The sequence below is a fragment of the Palaemon carinicauda genome, chromosome 5 (assembly GCF_036898095.1).
Source record: "Palaemon carinicauda isolate YSFRI2023 chromosome 5, ASM3689809v2, whole genome shotgun sequence".
NCBI lineage: Eukaryota > Metazoa > Arthropoda > Malacostraca > Decapoda > Palaemonidae > Palaemon > Palaemon carinicauda.
The window spans coordinates 103,410,153-103,428,534 of NC_090729.1; the positions used below are offsets into that span (position 1 = coordinate 103,410,153).

Below are 18,382 nucleotides of genomic sequence, written 5' to 3' on the forward strand. Positions count from 1 at the left end.
GAAACTCTTAGATACCAAGACCTAAAGATTTCTTTAGACACTCCTAGATATCAAAACCTAAAGAATTATTTAGGCACTCCTTGTCACCAAGACCTAAAGAATTCTTTAGACCATACTAGATACCAAGGCCAAAAGAATTCTTTGGATGACAAGACCTAAAGAATTCTTTACACACTCCTAGATATCAAAACGTAAAGAATTCTTTAAACACTCCTAGATACCAAGACCTAAAGATATGTTTAGATGCTTCTTAATACCAAGATGTAAAAAATTCTTCAGACGCTGCTAGATTACCAAGGCCTAAAGAATTTTTTGGATACTTTTAGAATGCCAAGACCTAAGAATTTCTTTGGACGCTCCAAGATGCCAAGCCCTTTTTATTTAGTCACTTCCAGATATCAAGACTTTAAGAATTCTTTAAACACTCCTAGATACCTAGGCCTAAAGAATTCTTTCGACACTCCTAGATACCAAAGCCTATATAATTCTTTAGATTTTGCTAAATTCCTACTGCAGGCATAAAGAATTTTTTAGATACTCCTAGATACCACGGCCTAAAGAATTCTTTACACACTCCTAGTTATCAAGGCTTAAAGAATTCCAAAGATCATATCAGATACGAAGGCCTAAACAGATACGAATACCTAAAAAAAAAAAAAATTACACCCTGCTAGATACCAAGACCTATTGAGTTCCTTAGACCTTCTTAGAAAACAACGCCAAGTGATTTTTTTAGCCCATGCTAGATACTAAAACCTAAAGAATTCGTTGGACGCTGGTTGATACCAAGGACTAATGAATTCTTTAAACACAGATCGATATCTAGGACTAAGGAATTCTTTAGATCCTGCTAGATACCAATGTCCGAAGAATTCTTCAGACCCTGGCAAATGCCAATACCTAAAGAATTCTTTAGACTCTGCATAGATATCAAGGATTAATTAATTCTTTACTGGATACCATTGATCAAAGAATTTTCAGAGCCTGCCAGATATCAAGTCCTTAAGAACTCTTTAGACCTTGGTAGACACTAAGTCCTTAAGTATGTTTTATACCCTGCTAGACACCAAAGGACAAAAAAATTATCCTTAGACTCTGCTAGATAACAAATGCTAAAAGATTCTTTACTATAAACAAAGGCCCAAAGATTTATTTTGACATTATTAGATAACAACGCCTTAAGATTTCTTTAGATCCTAATGGACACCAATGTCTAAATAATTCTTCAGACCATGCTAGATACAAGGGACAAAAAAAAAATTCATTGGGACCTACAAGAATTCTTTATATCCTGCTAGATACCAAATCCTCATTGCTTTATACAAAGGCTGAAAAAAAAATTTAAACCCCGTTAGATATCAAGGCCTAATGAATTCGTTAGACACTGCTAGTTACCAAGACCTGAGGAATTATCTAGACCCTGCTAGATACCATGACGTAAAGAGTTCGTTAGACCCTGCTAGATACAAAGGATTGATGAATTTCTTAAACACTGCGAGATACCAGGCATAAGTAATTCTTTAGAGACTGCTAGATACCAACACCTATTAAATTATTTAGGCCCGTGCTAGATACGAATGCCCCCCCCAAAAATTTCAGACTCTGCCTAAAGAAGTCTTCAGACGCTGCTCGATACCAATGCCCTAAAGGTACTTTAGACAAAGCTAGATACCAACGACCATAGAATTCATTAGACCCTGGTAGATACAAAGGACTAATGAATTTTCAAAACATTTCTCGACACCTAGGCCTAAGTAATTCTTTAGAGGCTCTTAGATACCAAGGACTAAAGAATTCTGTAGACGATCCTAGATACCAAAGCCTAAAGAATACTTTACACACTCTTTTAGGACCTAAAGAATTCTTTACACATTGGTAGATACCAACACCAAAAGAATTCTTCAGACACTCCTAGATACCAAGGTCTAAAGAATTCTTTAAACACACCTAAATACCAACTCCTAAAAATTTTTTTAGACTATGCTAGATATCAAGTCCTAAAAGATTTTTTGGACACTCCTAGATATCGAGGCCTAAAGAATTCTTTAGACACTCCTAGATACTAAGGACTGAAGAATTCTTTGGACTATGCAAAACTCCTAGTGTAGGCACAAAGAATACTTTAGACATTCCTAGATATCAAGGCCTTAAAAACTCTTTAGAAACTCCTAGATATCAAGGTCTAAAGGATTCTTTTGACACTCCTGGATACTAAGGACTGAAGAATTCTTTCTTTAGACTATGCCAAACTCCTAGTGTAGGCATAAAGAATACTTTATACACTCCTAAATATCAAGGCCTAAAAAATTCTTTAGACAATCCTAGATACTAAGGACATGAAGAATTCTTTAGACTATGCTAAACTCCTAGAGAAGGCATAAAGAATACTATAGACACTCCTAGATATCAAGGCCTTGAGAATTCTTTAGACACTCCTAGATACCAAGGCCTAAAGAATTTTTTAGACACTCCTAGATACCAACAACTAAAGAATTTTTTAGACTATGCTAGATATCAAGGCCTAAAGGATTCTTTAGACACTCTTAAATATCAAGGCCTTAAGAATTCCTGAGATCATATCCCATACCAAGGCCTAAAAATTTTCTAGGCGATGCTCAATACGAATGCCTAAACAGTTTTACACCCTGATAGATACAAAGGATTACTGAATTTTCAAACCCTCCTAAATACTAATGAATTCTTCAGGCCCTGCAAGATACCAATGCCCAAAGAATTTTTCAGACCTTGCTAGATACCATTTCCCAAAGAATACTTTAGACCCGGATAAATACCAAGACCTAATGAATTCATCATGATATCCATGGTAGATATAAAAGCCTAATCAATTTTTTTAACCCTTCTAAATACCTACCCCTAAGTAGTTCTTTAGACCCTGCTAGATACCAATGTCCAAACAATTCTTCGGACCCTGCTAAATACCAATGCCCAGAGAATACTTTATACTCTGCTAGATACCAATGACTAAAGAATACTTCAGACCCTGCTAGATACGAAGCCCGAAAGATTTCATTAGAACCTGGTAAATACATAGGCCTAATGATTTTTTAAATCCTTCTAGAAACCAAGGCCTAAAGAATTCTGTAGAGATTGTTAGATACCAACACCTAATGAATTATTTAGACCCTGCTAGATACCAATGCCCAAAGAATTTTTCAGACCCTAGTAGATACCAATGCGCAAAGAATACTTTGGACCCTGCTAGATACCAACACCTAAAGAATTCACTAGAACGTGGTAGATACAAAGGCAGAATGAACTTTTTTAAACCCTTCTAGATACCGAGGCCTAAAGAAATCTGTGGAGACTGCTAGATACCAACACCTGATTAATCATTTAGACCCTACTAGTTACCAATGCCCAAAGATTTCTTCAGACCCTGTGAGATACCAAGGCCCAAAGAATACTTTAGACCCTGCTAGATACCAAGAAATAAAGAATTCACTAGAAGGTGGTAGATACAAAGGCCAAATAGATTTTTTAAACCCCGCTAGATACCCAGGCCTAAGTAATTCTTTAGACCCTGGTAGATACAAAGGACTAATAAATTCTTTAGACCCTGCTTGATACCAACACCGGCAGAATTCGTTATACCCTGCTAGATACAAAGGCCTAATAAATTTTCTTAAAACATTGTAGATACCTAGGCCTAGGTAATTCTTTAGACCCTGCTAGATACTAAAGAATAATGAATTCTGTAGGCTGCTCGATACCAACACTTAATGACTTATTCAGACCTTGATGGATACCAATCCCCAAAGAATTATTCAGACCCATCCATATTCCAAGACTTAAAGAATTCATTAGACCCTGCTAACTACAAAGGCCTCGTGATTTTTTTAAACACTGCGAGATACCTACGCCTACATAATTCTTTAGACCCTGTTAGACACCAAAACCTGAGTAATTCTTAAGACCTTGCTAGATACCAAGGACTAAAGAATTCTATAGAACCTCATAGATACTAACGCCTAATAAGTTATTTTGACCCTGCTAGATACCAATGCCAAAGAATTCTTCAGCTCTTGTTAGATATGAATGACCAAAGAATTCTCCAGACCCTGATAAATACCAGTGAACAAAAAATTCTTCAATCCCTGCAAGATACTAATGACCAAAGAATTCTTCTGACCACGCAAGATACCAATGAATAAAGAATTCTTCAGACTCTGATAAATACAATGACCAAAGAATTCTTCTGACCATTCAAGATACCAATGACCAAAAAATTCTTCAGACCCTGCTAGATACCAATGCCTAAAGAATTCTTCAGACCCTACCAGATACCAATAACCAAAGAATTCTTCTGACCATTCAAGATACCAATAACCAAAGAATTCTTCAGACCCTGCTAGATACCAATGCCCGAAGAATTCTTCTGGCCATGCAAGATACCAATAAATAAAGAATTCTTCTGACCATTCAAGATACCAATAACCAAAGAATTCTTCAGACCCTGCTAGATACCAATGCCCAAAGAATTCTTCTGACCATGCAAGATACCAAGGAATAAAGAATTCTTCAGACCCTGCTAGATACCAATACCAAAAGAATTCTTCTGACCATTCAAGATACCAATGACCAAAGAATTCTTCAGACCCTGCTAGATGCTAATACCAAAAGAATTCTTCTAACCATTTAAGATACCAATAACCAAAAAATTCTTCAGACACTGCTAAATACCAATGACCAAAGAATTCTTCTGACCCTGCTAGATACCAATGCCCAAAGAATTCTTCAGACCCTACCAGATACCAATAACCAAAGAATTCTTCTGACCATTCAAGATACCAATAACCAAAGAATTCTTCAGACCCTGCTAGATACCAATGCCAAAAGAATTCTTCTGACCATGCAAGATACCAATGAATAAAGGATTCTTCAGACCCTGCTAGATACCAATACCAAAAGAATTCTTCTGACCATTCAAGATACCAATGACCAAAGAATTCTTCAGACCCTGCTAGATACTAATACCAAAAGAATTCTTCCAACCATTCAAGATACCAATAACCAAAAAATTCTTCAGACACTGCTAAAAACCAATGCCCAAAGAATTCTTCAGACCCTGCTAGATACCAATACCCAAAGAATTCTTCAGACCCTACCAGATACCAATAACCAAAGAATTCTTCTGACCATTCAAGATACCAATAACCAAATAATTCTTCAGACCCTACCAAGTACCAATAACCAAAGAATTCTTCAGACCACGCAAGATACCAATGAATAAAGAATTCTTCTGACCATGCAAGATACCAATGACCAAAGATTTCTTCAGACCCTGCTAGATACCAATGACAAAAGAATTCTTCTGACCATTCAAGATACCGATGACCAAAAAATTCTTCGGACACTGCTAAATATCAATGACCAAAGAATTCTTCAGACTCTGCTAGATACCAATACCAACAGAATTCTTCTGACCATTCAAGATACCAATGACTAAAGAATTCTTCAGACCCTGCTAGATACTAATACCAAAAGAATTCTTCTGACCATTCAAGATACCAATAACCAAAAAATTCTTCAGACACTGCTAAATAACAATGACCAAAGAATTCTTCAGACCCTGCTAGATACCAATGCCCAAAGAATTTTTCAGACCCTACCAGATACCAATAACCAAAGAATTCTTCTGACCATTCAAGATACCAATGACCAAAAAATTCTTCAGACCCTACCAGGTACCAATAACTAAAGAATTCTTCAGACCACGCAAGATACCAATGAATAAAAAATTCTTCTGACCATGCAAGATACCAATGACCAAAGATTTCTTCAGACCCTGCTAGATACCATTGCCCAAAGAATTCTTCTGACCATTCATGATACCAATGACAAAAGAATTCTTCAGACCCTGCTAGATACCAATGCCAAAAGAATTCTTCTGATCATTCAAGATACCAATGACCAAAGAATTTTTCAGACCCTGCTTGATACCAATGCCAAAAGAATTCTTCTGACCATTCAAGATACCAATGACCAAAGAATTCTTCAGACCCTGCTAGATGCCAAGAAATAAAGAATTCTTCTGACCATTCAAGATACCAATGACCAAAGAATTCTTCAGACCCTGCTAGATACCAATGCCCAAAGAATTCTTCAAACCCTGCTAGATACCAATGCCAAAAGAATTCTTCTGACCATTCATGATACCAATAACAAAAGAATTCTTCAGACAATGCTAGATACCAATGCCAAAAGAATTCTTCTGACCATTCAAGATAACAATGACCAAAGAATTTTTCAGACCATTCAGATACGAATGACCAAAGAATTCTTCAGACCCTGGTAGATACCAATGCCAAAAGAATTCTTCTGACCATTCAAGATACCAATTACCACAGAATTCTTCTGATGATGCAAGATACCAATGACCAAAGAATTCTTCAGACACTGCTAAATACTAATGACCAAAGAATTCTTCTGACCATTCAAGATACCAATGACCAAAGAATTCTTCAGACACTGCTAAATACCAATGCCCAAAAGAATTCTTCTGACCATTCAAGATACCAATTACCAATGAATTCTTCAGACCCTGCTAGATACCAATGCCAAAAGAATTCTTCTGACCATTCAAGATACCAGCAGGGTCTGAAGGATTCTTTGGTCTTTTGTATCTAACAGGGTCTAAAGAATTCTTTAGACACTGCTAAATACCAATGCCTAAAGAATTCTTCAGACACTGGTAGATACCAATGCCAAAGAATTCTTCAGACCCTGATAGATACCAATGCCCAAAGAATTCTTCAAACCCTGCTAGATACCAATGCCTAAAGAATTCTTCTGGCCATTCAAGATACCAATGACCAAAAAATTCTTCTGACCATTCAAGATACCAATTACCAATTAATTCTTCAGACCCTGCTAAATACCAATGACCGAAGAATTCTTCTGACCATGCAAGATACCTATGACTAAAGAATTCTTCAGACACTGCTAAATACCAATGAGCAAATATTTCTTCTGACCATTCAAGATACCAATGACCAAAGAATTCTTCAGACCCTGCTAGATACCAAAGACCAAAGAATACTTCAGACCCTGCTAGATACCAATGCCTAAAGAATTCTTTAGACCCTGCTAAATACCAATGCCTAAAGAATTCTTTAGACCCTGTTAGATACAAAAGACCAAAGAATCCTTCAGACCCTGCTAGATACCAAAGATCAAAGAATTTTCAGACCCTGCTAGATACCAAAGACCAAAGAATTCTTTAGACCCTGCTAAATACCAATGCCCAAAGAATTCTTTAGACCCTGCTAGATACCAAAGACCAAAGAATTCTTCAGACCCTGCTAGATACCAAAGACCAAAGAATTCTTCAGACCCTGTTAGATACCAATGCCCAAAGAATTCTTTAGACCCTGCTAGATACCAAAGACCAAAGAATTCTTCAGACCCTGCTAGATACCAATGCCCAAAGAATTCTTTAGACCCTGCTAGATACCAATGCCCAAAAAATTCTTCAGACCCTGCTAGATACCAATGCCCAAAAAATCCTTTTCACCCTGCTAGATACCAAAGACCAAAGAATTCTTCAGACTCTGCTAGATACCAATGCCTAAAGAATTCTTTAGACCCTGCTAGATACCAAAGACTAAAGAATTATTCAGGCCCTGCTAAATACCAAAGACTAAAGAATTCTTCAGACCCTGCTAGATACCAAAGACCAAAGAATTCTTTAGACCCTGCTAAATACCCATGCCCAAAGAATTCTTCGGACCCTGCTAGATACCAAATACCAAAGAATTCTTCAGACCCTGCTAGATACCAAAGACCAAAGAATTCTTCAGACCCTGCTAGATACCAATGCCTAAAGAATTCTTTAGACCCCGCTAAATACCAATGCTCAAAGAATTCTTTAGACCCTGCTAGATACCAATGCCTAAATAATACTTTAGACCCTGCTAGATACCAATGCCTAAAGAATTCTTTAGACCCTGCTATATACCAATGTCCAAAAAATTCTTTAGACCCTGCTAGATACCAATGCCCAAAGAGTTCTTTAGACCCTGCCATATATCAATGCCGAAAGAATTCTTTAGACCCTGCTAGATACCAATGCCTAAATAATACTTTAGACCCTGCTAGATACCAATGCCTAAATGATACTTTAGACCCTGCTAGATACCAATGACTAAAGAATTCTTCAGACCCTGCTAGATACCAATGCCTAAAGAATTCTTTAGACCCTGCTAAATACCAATGCCCAAAGAATTCTTTAGACCCTGTTAGATACAAAAGACCAAAGAATTTTTCAGACCCTGCTAGATACTAAAGACCAAAGAATTTTCAGACCCTGCTAGATACCAAAGACCAAAGAATTCTTTAGACCCTGCTAAATACCAATGCCCAAAGAATTCTTCAGACCCTGCTAGATACCAATGCCCAAAGAATTCTTTAAACCCTGCTAGATACCAAAGACCAAAGAATTCTTCAGACCCTGCTAGATACCAAAGACCAAAGAATTCTTCAAACCCTGCTAGATACCAATGCCTAAAGAATTCTTTAGACCCTGCTAGATACCAAAGACTAAAGAATTCTTTAGACCCTGCTGGATACCAAAGACCAAAGAATTCTTCAGACCCTGCTGGATACCAAAGACAAAAAGAATTTTTCAGACCCTGCTAGATACCAAAGACCAAAGAATTATACAGACCCTGCTAAATACCCATGCCCAAAGAAATCTTCAGACCCTGCTAGATACCAAATACCAAAGAATTCTTCAGACCCTGCTAGATACCAAAGACTAAAGAAATCTTCAGACCCTGCTAGATATCAAATACCAAAGAATTCTTCAGACCCTGCTAGATACCAAAGACCAAAGAATTCTTCAGACCCTGCTAGATACCAAAGACCAAAGAATTCTTCAGACCCTGCTAGATACCAAAGACCAAAGAATTCTTCAGACCCTGCTAGTTACCAAATACCAAAGAATTCTTCAGACCCTGATAGATACCAAAGACCAAAGAATTCTTCAGACCCTGCTAAATACCCATGCCTAAAGAAATCTTCAGACCCTGCTAGATACCAAATACCAAAGAATTCTTCAGACCCTGCTAGATACCAAAGACCAAAGAATTCTTTAGACCCTGCTAGATACCAAAGACCAAAGAATTCTTCAGACCCTGCTAGATACCAATGCCCAAAAAACTCTTTAGACCCTGCTAGATAGGCTACCAAAGACCAAAGAATTCTTCAGACCCTGCTAAATACCCATGCCTAAAGAAATCTTCAGACCCTGCTAGATACCAAATACCAAAGAATTCTTCAGACCCTGCTAGATACCAAAGACCAAAGAATTCTTCAGACCCTGCTAGATACCAAAGACCAAAGAATTCTTCAGACCCTGCTAGATACCAATGCCCAAAGAATTCTTTAGACCCTGCCATATATATATGCCGAAAGAATTCTTCAGACCTTGATAGATACCAATGACCAAAGAATTCTTCAGACCCTTTTAGATACAAATGCCTAAGGAATTTTTAAACACTTCTAGATTCCTAGGCATAAAGAATTCTTTAGACCCTGCTAAATACAAACACCTAACGAATTCGATAGATCCTGATAGAAACAAGGACCTAATGAATATTTTAGACCCTGATAGATACCAAGGCCAAAATAATTCTTTAAAAACTGCTAGATTCTAAGGCCGAAAAAAATTCTTTAGACGATGATAGATACCAATGCCTAAAGAATGCTTCAGACCCTACTAGATACAAAGACCGAAAGAATTCGTTAGGCCCTGCTAGATACCAAGACCTAAAGAGTTCGTGAGACCTTGGCATATACAAATGCCTAATGAATTTTTAAACGCTGCTAAATGCCTAGGCCTAAGTAGTTTTTCAGACCCTGCTAGCTACCAAAGCCTGAAAAATTCTTTAGACCCTTTAAGTGCTAGATGCATGTCCTGAAAAATATTTTAACCCTTCCTAGATGCCAAGGCTTGAAGAATTTTTGGACACTGCTAGAAAATTTGCCTAAAATTGTTTAGAGCCTGCTACATTCGAAGACTAAGGAAATCTTTAGACTATGCTAGATACCAAGACCTAGAGAATTTTTAACCCTTCTATATACCAAGGCCTGAGAATTCCTTGGACTCTACTAGATTCTAAAACCTAGAGAATTCTTTAAACCCTACTAGATTATAAGGCCTAAAACATTCTTTAGAACCTACTAGATTCTAATGATTAACGAATTCTTTAAACCCTACTAGATTCTAAGGCCTGAAGAGTTTTCTAGACCCTGATAGATTTGAAGGTCTGAGAATTCTTTAGTCCCTGTCAGATTCCAATCCCTAAAGAATTCTTTAGACTCTGCTGGATACCAATGACAAAAGAACATTTTACACTCTGATAGATACCAAGACCTACAGAATTCTTCAGAACCTGCTATATTCTAAGACCTAATGAATTCTTTAGACCCTGCTATATTCTAAAGCTTAAAGAATTCTTTGGACCTTGCTAGATTCTAAGAAATAAGAATTCTATTATAATTATTATTATTATTATCATTATTATTATTATTAATATTATTATTTGCTAAGGTGCAACCCTAGTTGGAAAAGCAGGATGCTACAAGCCCAGTGGCTCCAACAGAAAAAACAGCCCAGTGAGGAAAGGAAACAAGGAAAAAATTAATTGTTTTAAGAACAGCAACAATATAAGAATAAATATTTCCTATATAAACTATAAAAACTTTAACAAAACAATCAGGAGGATAAACAAGAGAGAACAGTGGGCCCGAATGTACCCTCAAGCAAGAGAACTCTAACCCAAGGCAGTGGAAGACCATGGTACAGAGGTTATGGCATTACCCAAGACTGGAGAACGATGGTTTGATTTCGGAGTGTCCTCCTAGAAGAGCTGCTTACCATAGCTAAAGAGTCCCTTCTACCCTTACCAAGAGGAAAGTAGCCACTGACCGATTACAGTGCAGTAGTTAACCCCTTGAGAGAAGAAATATTGTTTGATAATCTCGGTGTTGTCAGGTGTATGAGGACAGGGGAGAATATGTAAAGAATAGGCCAGACTATTTGGTGTATATGTAGGTCTAAAGAATTCTTGAGAACCTACAAGATTCTATGGCTTATAGAAATATCTAGACCCAACTAAATTTTAAGACCGAAAGAATTCTTTAGAATTTACTAAATACCAACCCCTAATTAATTCTTCTTATCTACCAGAGTCTAGTGCACTTGGTAGATAGAAAGGCCTAATGAATATTTTAACCCTGACATACACCTAGTCCTAAACAATTTTTCAGACCCTGCTGGATACCAAGGCTAAAGAATTCGTTAGACCTGCTAGATACAATACCCAAAGAATTCTTTAGACCATATTAGGTTCTATGGCCCAACGAATTCATAAGACCTTACAAGATTCTAAGGCCTGTTGAATTTGTTAGAACCTGCTAGATTCCAATTCTAAAACCTTTTTAGACCCTGCTAGATACCAAGGCCTATGATTTCTTTAGATCCTCTTATATACCAGGACCTAAAGAATTCTTAAGACGTTACTAGATTCTAATGCCTAAAACATTCTTTAGACAGTGCTAGATACCATTTCCTAAGAATTCTTTAGATCCTTCTATATACCAAAACCTGAATAATTAGTTAGACCCTGCTAGATATCAAGTCCTACGACTTTCCTTTATCTTCCTAGATAATAAGGTCTACAGAATTCGTTAGACCCTGCTAGATACCAAGGCCTAAGAATTCTTTAGATACTCCATAATACTAAGGCCGTAAAGAATTCATTAGACCCCGCTAGTACCAAGGCCTAAGAATTATTTAGATACTCCTAGATACTAAGACCTGAAGAATTCATTGGACCCTGCTAAGAATTCTTTAGATTCTCCTAGATACTACGGCCTAAAGAATTCATTAGACTCGGCTAGATATCAAGGTCTAAGAATTCTTTAGATAATCCTAGATATAAAGGCCTAACGAATTCGTTAGACACCGCTAGATACCAATGCCTAATAATTTCTTAGATCCTCCCGGATAATAAGGCCTAGAGAATACTTTAGACCTTGCTAGATACTAAGGCCTAAGAATTCTTTAGATCCTCCTAGAGACTAGACCTAAAGAATTCTTCAGACTGTGCTAGATACTAAGGCCTAAGAATACTTTAGATCCTCCTGAATGCTAAAGCCTAAAGAATTCTCTAGACCCCGCTAGATACCAAGGCCATAGAATTCTTAGGATCCTCCTAGATACTAAGACCTAAAGAATTCTACAGACACTGCTAAATACTAAGGCCTAAGAATTTTTTAGATCCTCCTGGATACCAAGTCCTAAAGAATATTTTACATCCTGCGAGATACTAAGGCTTAAGAATTCTTTAGAGATTCATAGATAGTAAGACCTAAAGAATTAATCAGACCGCGCTAGATACCAAAGCCTAAGAATTTTTCAGATCCTCCTAGATACTAAAGGCTAAAGAATACTTAGGACCCGGTAGATACCAAAGCTTAAGAATTCTTAGATTCTCCTAGATCCAGTGCTTAAAGAGTTCTCTAGACCCTCCTAGCTCCAAGGTCAAAATAATTATTTAGACCTTGGTAGACCAAGGCTTAGAAGAAAAATTTATAGATTTTACTGATTCTTTTAGTCAAGTTTATAATGAGGAGCTAATTAATAAAACACTCTAGATAAGTCAAACAATGTGCATATAATCACTCAGTAGCCTATTTTTAGGAACTGACTGTATTCATAAAAGTTCATAAGCCAGCTCTCTTTCTAAGCAATGATATGACTATCTCTACCTAAAAGAAATCTGCCCAATTTCAGTAACGAGACTTATTTCAAGCGAAGTAGTCTGTATCAGACACAAGGAATGAAAAGTAACGGAAGTGCTATGAATGCAAATGCTAAGAAGGATTGATTAACTGACTACTGTTGCCATTATGAAGTGTCTTAGAATCTACAAATATGCAGTATACTACAAACGGGATCATAGTAAGCTTATTTGAAATGCACTTAAAACTCTTACCAGGAATATGGGTTTCGGAAGGTTCACAGCGATTATGGATCCTGTTGTAATGGAGACTGCCTGGGCACCAACATGCTCCAAAGAGGCACTGGGGTTCAGACCACTGAAAAAATAAGAATTAGATAAATCATTTACTTTGAAACATGGATGATGAAATTATTTATGATATCAATATCATAAACTGTAAGAACTTCCTTAATCGAAAGCTTAGGCCTCTTTAGATAATATAAACCAAATGACTATTCACAAGTAAACGAAGATTCTGATAAGTTTTGCAATTATTTACAAGACTTCATATATATATATATATATATATATATATATATATATATATATATATATATATATATAGATATATTCATATATATATATATATATATATATATATATATATATATATATATATATATATATATATCTTATTCCATCTTCACACATATTAGTACTTTAAGAATGATATCTTCATAAGAAAAAATTACGTATACATTCTCATTGCTTTTTAAAACTGCTTATATCCATTATATATATATATATATATATATATATATATATATATATATATATGTATATATATAGATAGATAGATAGATAGATAGATAGGTAGATAGATAGATAGATAGATAGATATATATATATATATATATATATATATATATATATATATATATATATATATATATGTATATATATACCTATATATATAATATATATATATATATATATATATATATATATATTTATATATATAGGTATATATATAATACATGTACAGAATATATATATATATATATATATATATATATATATATATATATACATATATCTACATGTATAATATGTACATATATGTATATATATATATATATATATATATATATATATATATAGAGAGAGAGAGAGAGAGAGAGAGAGAGAGAGAGAGAGAGAGAGAGAGAGAGAGAGAGAGAGAGAGAGAGAGAGAGTTAAAACTGGGCTATTTATTCTGCTTCAGAGTATAAGAAAGAAATAAAAAATATAGATGGGTTTTCTTTTTAATAAAAATCTTGCAGGTAACATAAAAGAATTTATAGGACTAGTGATAGCATTGCAGGATTAATTATAAAACGAAATAAGAAGCATAAACTGAAGATCATTCAAATATATTCATCAACAACATCCTATACAGAGGATGAAATATAAACTTTTTATGAAGATCTGGTGATATCTCTGAAAAAAACAAGACTTAATTTACATTTGTTTTGGGTGATTTCATTGCTAAAATAGGTCAGAAGAAAGAGAGGAGAATCAAAGTAGGTAAATTTGGGGTAAGCTCAACGAATGACAGAGGAAACATGCTTGTAAAATTTGCTGAAAGAAACAATCTTAAAATTATGAAAACTTTGAACGAGGAAAAGCCCACATTTATTAACAAAAAACGAAACATTTTATTATCAGTGAAAATTTTAATATAGTTAAGGATCTAAAAATGTTAAACGAGTTAAATTCAAATGGCCATAGAATGGTGAGGAGCAAACCTTGTTTAGATCTAAGGAAAGAAAGAGAAATACTTATTTGAAAAAAAAAAATAAACACGCCTGTAATAAGGAGAAAAATCTGATGAATTTACTTTTGCAATACAAAATAGGTACTCCCTGCTACATGATGAAATGGAAGCAAGTAAAGAGGAAATGGACAGTGATTTAACAAATTTTAGCACAAGAGATAGGTGGAAAAATTCCTAAACAAGATGTAGAAAACTTATCAGAACAGATAAAAAAAACTAATAAAGAAAAGATTAGAGATGAGATTAAAATCCAAGACAGATGAAATAGAGTTACCAGAAACATCCAAAACAATAAACAAACTAAAATCACAAGACATTATTAAACACAATCATACTAAAATTGAGGAAACAATAGAGAAAGGAAGAAGCATCAAATTGAGGAAAAGAATTGGAAAAGGGCGCTAACTAATGTTGGCTTCAAAGGATGAAAATAGAAATATTATCAACTGAGGAGATGGTGTGATAAAAATTGCAAAGAATTTCTATAAAATGCTATGCCATAGTGATAGAAAAATTAACTATGCCAATAGAAAATAATTAAACATCTAAGCCGGTACCAAAAGTAGCAGTAGGAGAAATAAAGAAACCATTAAAAGGTATGAAAAGAGGAAAAGCGGCAGGGAAAAATTACCTAACAATTGATTAAATAATAGATAGAGGAGATTTCATAGTATCATACTCGCTGAACTTAACACAAAATGTCTGCAAGAATGTGCTATGCCTACAGTTTGGAAAACTTTATCATTTTACTAATTTACAAGAAAAGAGACCCAAAAGACCTTGAAAATTATAGCCCAATATGTTCACACTTAATAATATATAGAAATTTACAAAGATCATATTAGGACGAATAGAAAGACAGCTACACTTTAATCAACCAAGAGAGCAGGCAGGCTTGACCCTATCCATGTAATTAAGCAGCTAATGGAAAAATCAACAGTATGACAAACCACTATTTATGGCATTTATATATCATGAAAAAGTTTTTCATTCTGTCAAAACTTCAGCAGTAATGAAATCCCTTGAAAAACAAGGAGTGGGTGAATCTTATATTAGAATATTGGAAGATTTCTATACGGGAAGGACAGCAATCCTAAAACTGCATAAAAATAGAGTAAATTCAAATTGAGAGAGGAGTTACACAAGGAGAACCAATCTCTCTTAAATTTTTCACTGAATGCCTAGAAATTTTCAGAAATTTAGATTGGTAAAATATACGCATTAACATTAATGGGGAATACCTTACCAATTTAAGATTTGCAAATTACATAGTTTTGTTTAGTGAATCATGGAAGGAATTGCAATAGATGATAAACGATTTTGATAGAGCAATCAGAAATGTAGGGCTAAAAATGAATATAAGAAAACCTAAGATAATGTTCACTGAAAGGGACGAGAGACCACAAATAAGAGTTACGAAAGAACCTCTTGAACATTAATCAATATAGGCTATGCGCTAAGGACAGACAGTAAACCTTTCCCTAGGACATAAGACAGAAATTAAAAGAAGGATAATCATGGGATGGAGAGCTTTTGGTAAACAAAATGAGATTAGGAAATGTAAAATGGCACTTAAAAGAAAAGCATTTAATCAGATGATTCTGCCAGTAGCCTATTAACTTATGCGTCAAGCCTTACTGAAGCCTTAGAACATAAGCTAGTTACAATTTAAAAAGATATGGAAAGAGTAATGGTGGTATTGACAGCAAGAGACAGAAAAAGAGCAAAATGTTACGAGAGCCAACTAAACTAGAGGATATTCTAACAACATGTAAGAAAATGAAATGGACATGGGAATGTCATATAATGAGAACGGCAGATAATAGATGGACAAGAAGAATATGAGAGTGGGTCGTTGTTGATTTCGAACAAAGCAGGAAAGGAAGAGAAATTGGTGGATTGATGAGCTAAGAAAATTTGCGGTTTAGGCTGACATTGAAAGGCTATAAACAAACGTGGGTGAGCTAGCAACAGCTGGTGATGATGATGTACAGTCAAATGCAAAAGTCTTGTCGTCTCCAGTCCCCCTCTGTCACCCAAAATATCTATAGATTCCAGAATTTCAGGTGTAGAAGAGTTTGGTTGTTAGGGGGGGGGAGGCAACAGGTTGGGCAACGAGCTGGGGGAGGAAGCCAAGTACTACTTGTTAGAGCTGTGAGCTGTGATGGCTGAGAAAAAACTAAACATTATGTATGAACGTAAATTCCATTTAATTTCTTAGTTCCTAACTATATCATTATAATAATACTTAACTTGCAATCATGTAGTATGTTTGATGTGATATTTGCTATACCATTCTCGTGAACAACCTTTTTACAAATATTATCGATGTTTAATATGACATTATATTTTGTCCCGACTGAAAAATCTCTCTAATACACAAGCTAGGTGCAACTCTCTCTCTCTCTCTCTCTCTCTCTCTCTCTCTCTCTCTCTCTCTCTCTCTCTCTCTCTCTCTCTATTTATACATATGTATATATATATATATATATATATATATATATATATATATATATATATATATATATATATATAGTGTGTGTGTGTGTGTGTATATATATATACATATAGATAGATAGATAGATAGATAGATAATATATATATATATATATATATATATATATATATATATATATATATATATATATATATATATATATATATATATATATATATATATTTAAAGAGAGGGATTATAAAGGCGAAAAGTGTGGGATATGTCTGAGTAGGTTTTCAAAGCTGTTACGCCGAAGGGGGCATTTTGTTTCAAAGTAATTCACCATCGACTAATCAGTATCATAATATTTTCGGCAAAGAATCCAAATTATAAATACGTTATATAGACCCATTTGTTGTGGTATTCGATATAACATTCTAACAGAAAAGTTATTGACTAAAATAATGAACTTTGGTATAGTTTGGAAATTTTTTTCAGACTGAAAAACCTTACTTACACCCAATTTACTAGTCCAATAACAAATAGTTTTCATTTGATGGAATGTCTACAATTGGTATGCAACCATTCAGCATATATGAAAAAGTATTTCAGGAAACACTAGTGTTTGTGTGAGCAGTCAATCATCAAGACAGTGATTCCATGAAGATGGTATTCATAATCACACGCTGACCAATAAAGAAATATTACATAGAAACACTTGGAATATCGCCCTGGATTTCCTTTATATTTCAATGTGGATCACTCCTTTTTGGAAAAATGTCATCTATACAGATGAAAAATATTTTACATTAGTGGAAGCACGGACAAGGCATTGCTGGAGTGGACGGAATACCCGCTATGATGAGACAAATATTCAGAAAAGGTCTATGAGTAGAAGAGTTCGTATTAATTTGTGGAGTTGTATGATTATTTGGAAGGTGCATGAGCAATGATTATACTTCCCACAGTGTGGGTCATGTCCATTCCCAAATCCACACCCAATCGTTCTAGTGTACGATACTAGCCCCACCCATACCAACACAGTAATTAGAGCTTGGTTAGAGCATCACCCAGAAATCCAGGTAATAAACTGGCCACCAACGGGGTGCGACCTCAACCCCATAGAGAACTTATGGGCAATAATGGTTTGTTAATGTCCCATTAATGAACCATCATTGCCCATAGGTGTTTAGCCATCTGTCAATAGTCTCTCTGCCTGGGCTTATAGCATCTTTCTTTTACAACTAGGGTTGAAGCTTGGCCAGTGATAATAATAATAATAATAATAATAATAATAATGGTGGATGGACATCAAACTAAGGCACGTTTAGTTTACATTGTATATATGAATGATACTTTTAAGAAATATTTAAATTCAGT

At 35.0% G+C, this 18,382-nt stretch overlaps 1 protein-coding gene across 12 annotated transcripts in view; it reads right to left on the reverse strand.

The window, feature by feature from the left end:
* LOC137641380 (nidogen-like) overlaps positions 1 to 18,382 on the reverse strand; it is a 349,006-nt gene that overhangs the window by 98,804 nt on the left and 231,820 nt on the right. For all 12 annotated transcript variants that reach the window (XM_068373890.1, XM_068373891.1, XM_068373893.1 and 9 more), the window contains exon 17: positions 13,023 to 13,125. In XM_068373890.1, the coding sequence (XP_068229991.1) occupies positions 13,023 to 13,125 (103 nt within the window). The remainder of the gene's footprint in view (positions 1 to 13,022; positions 13,126 to 18,382) is intronic.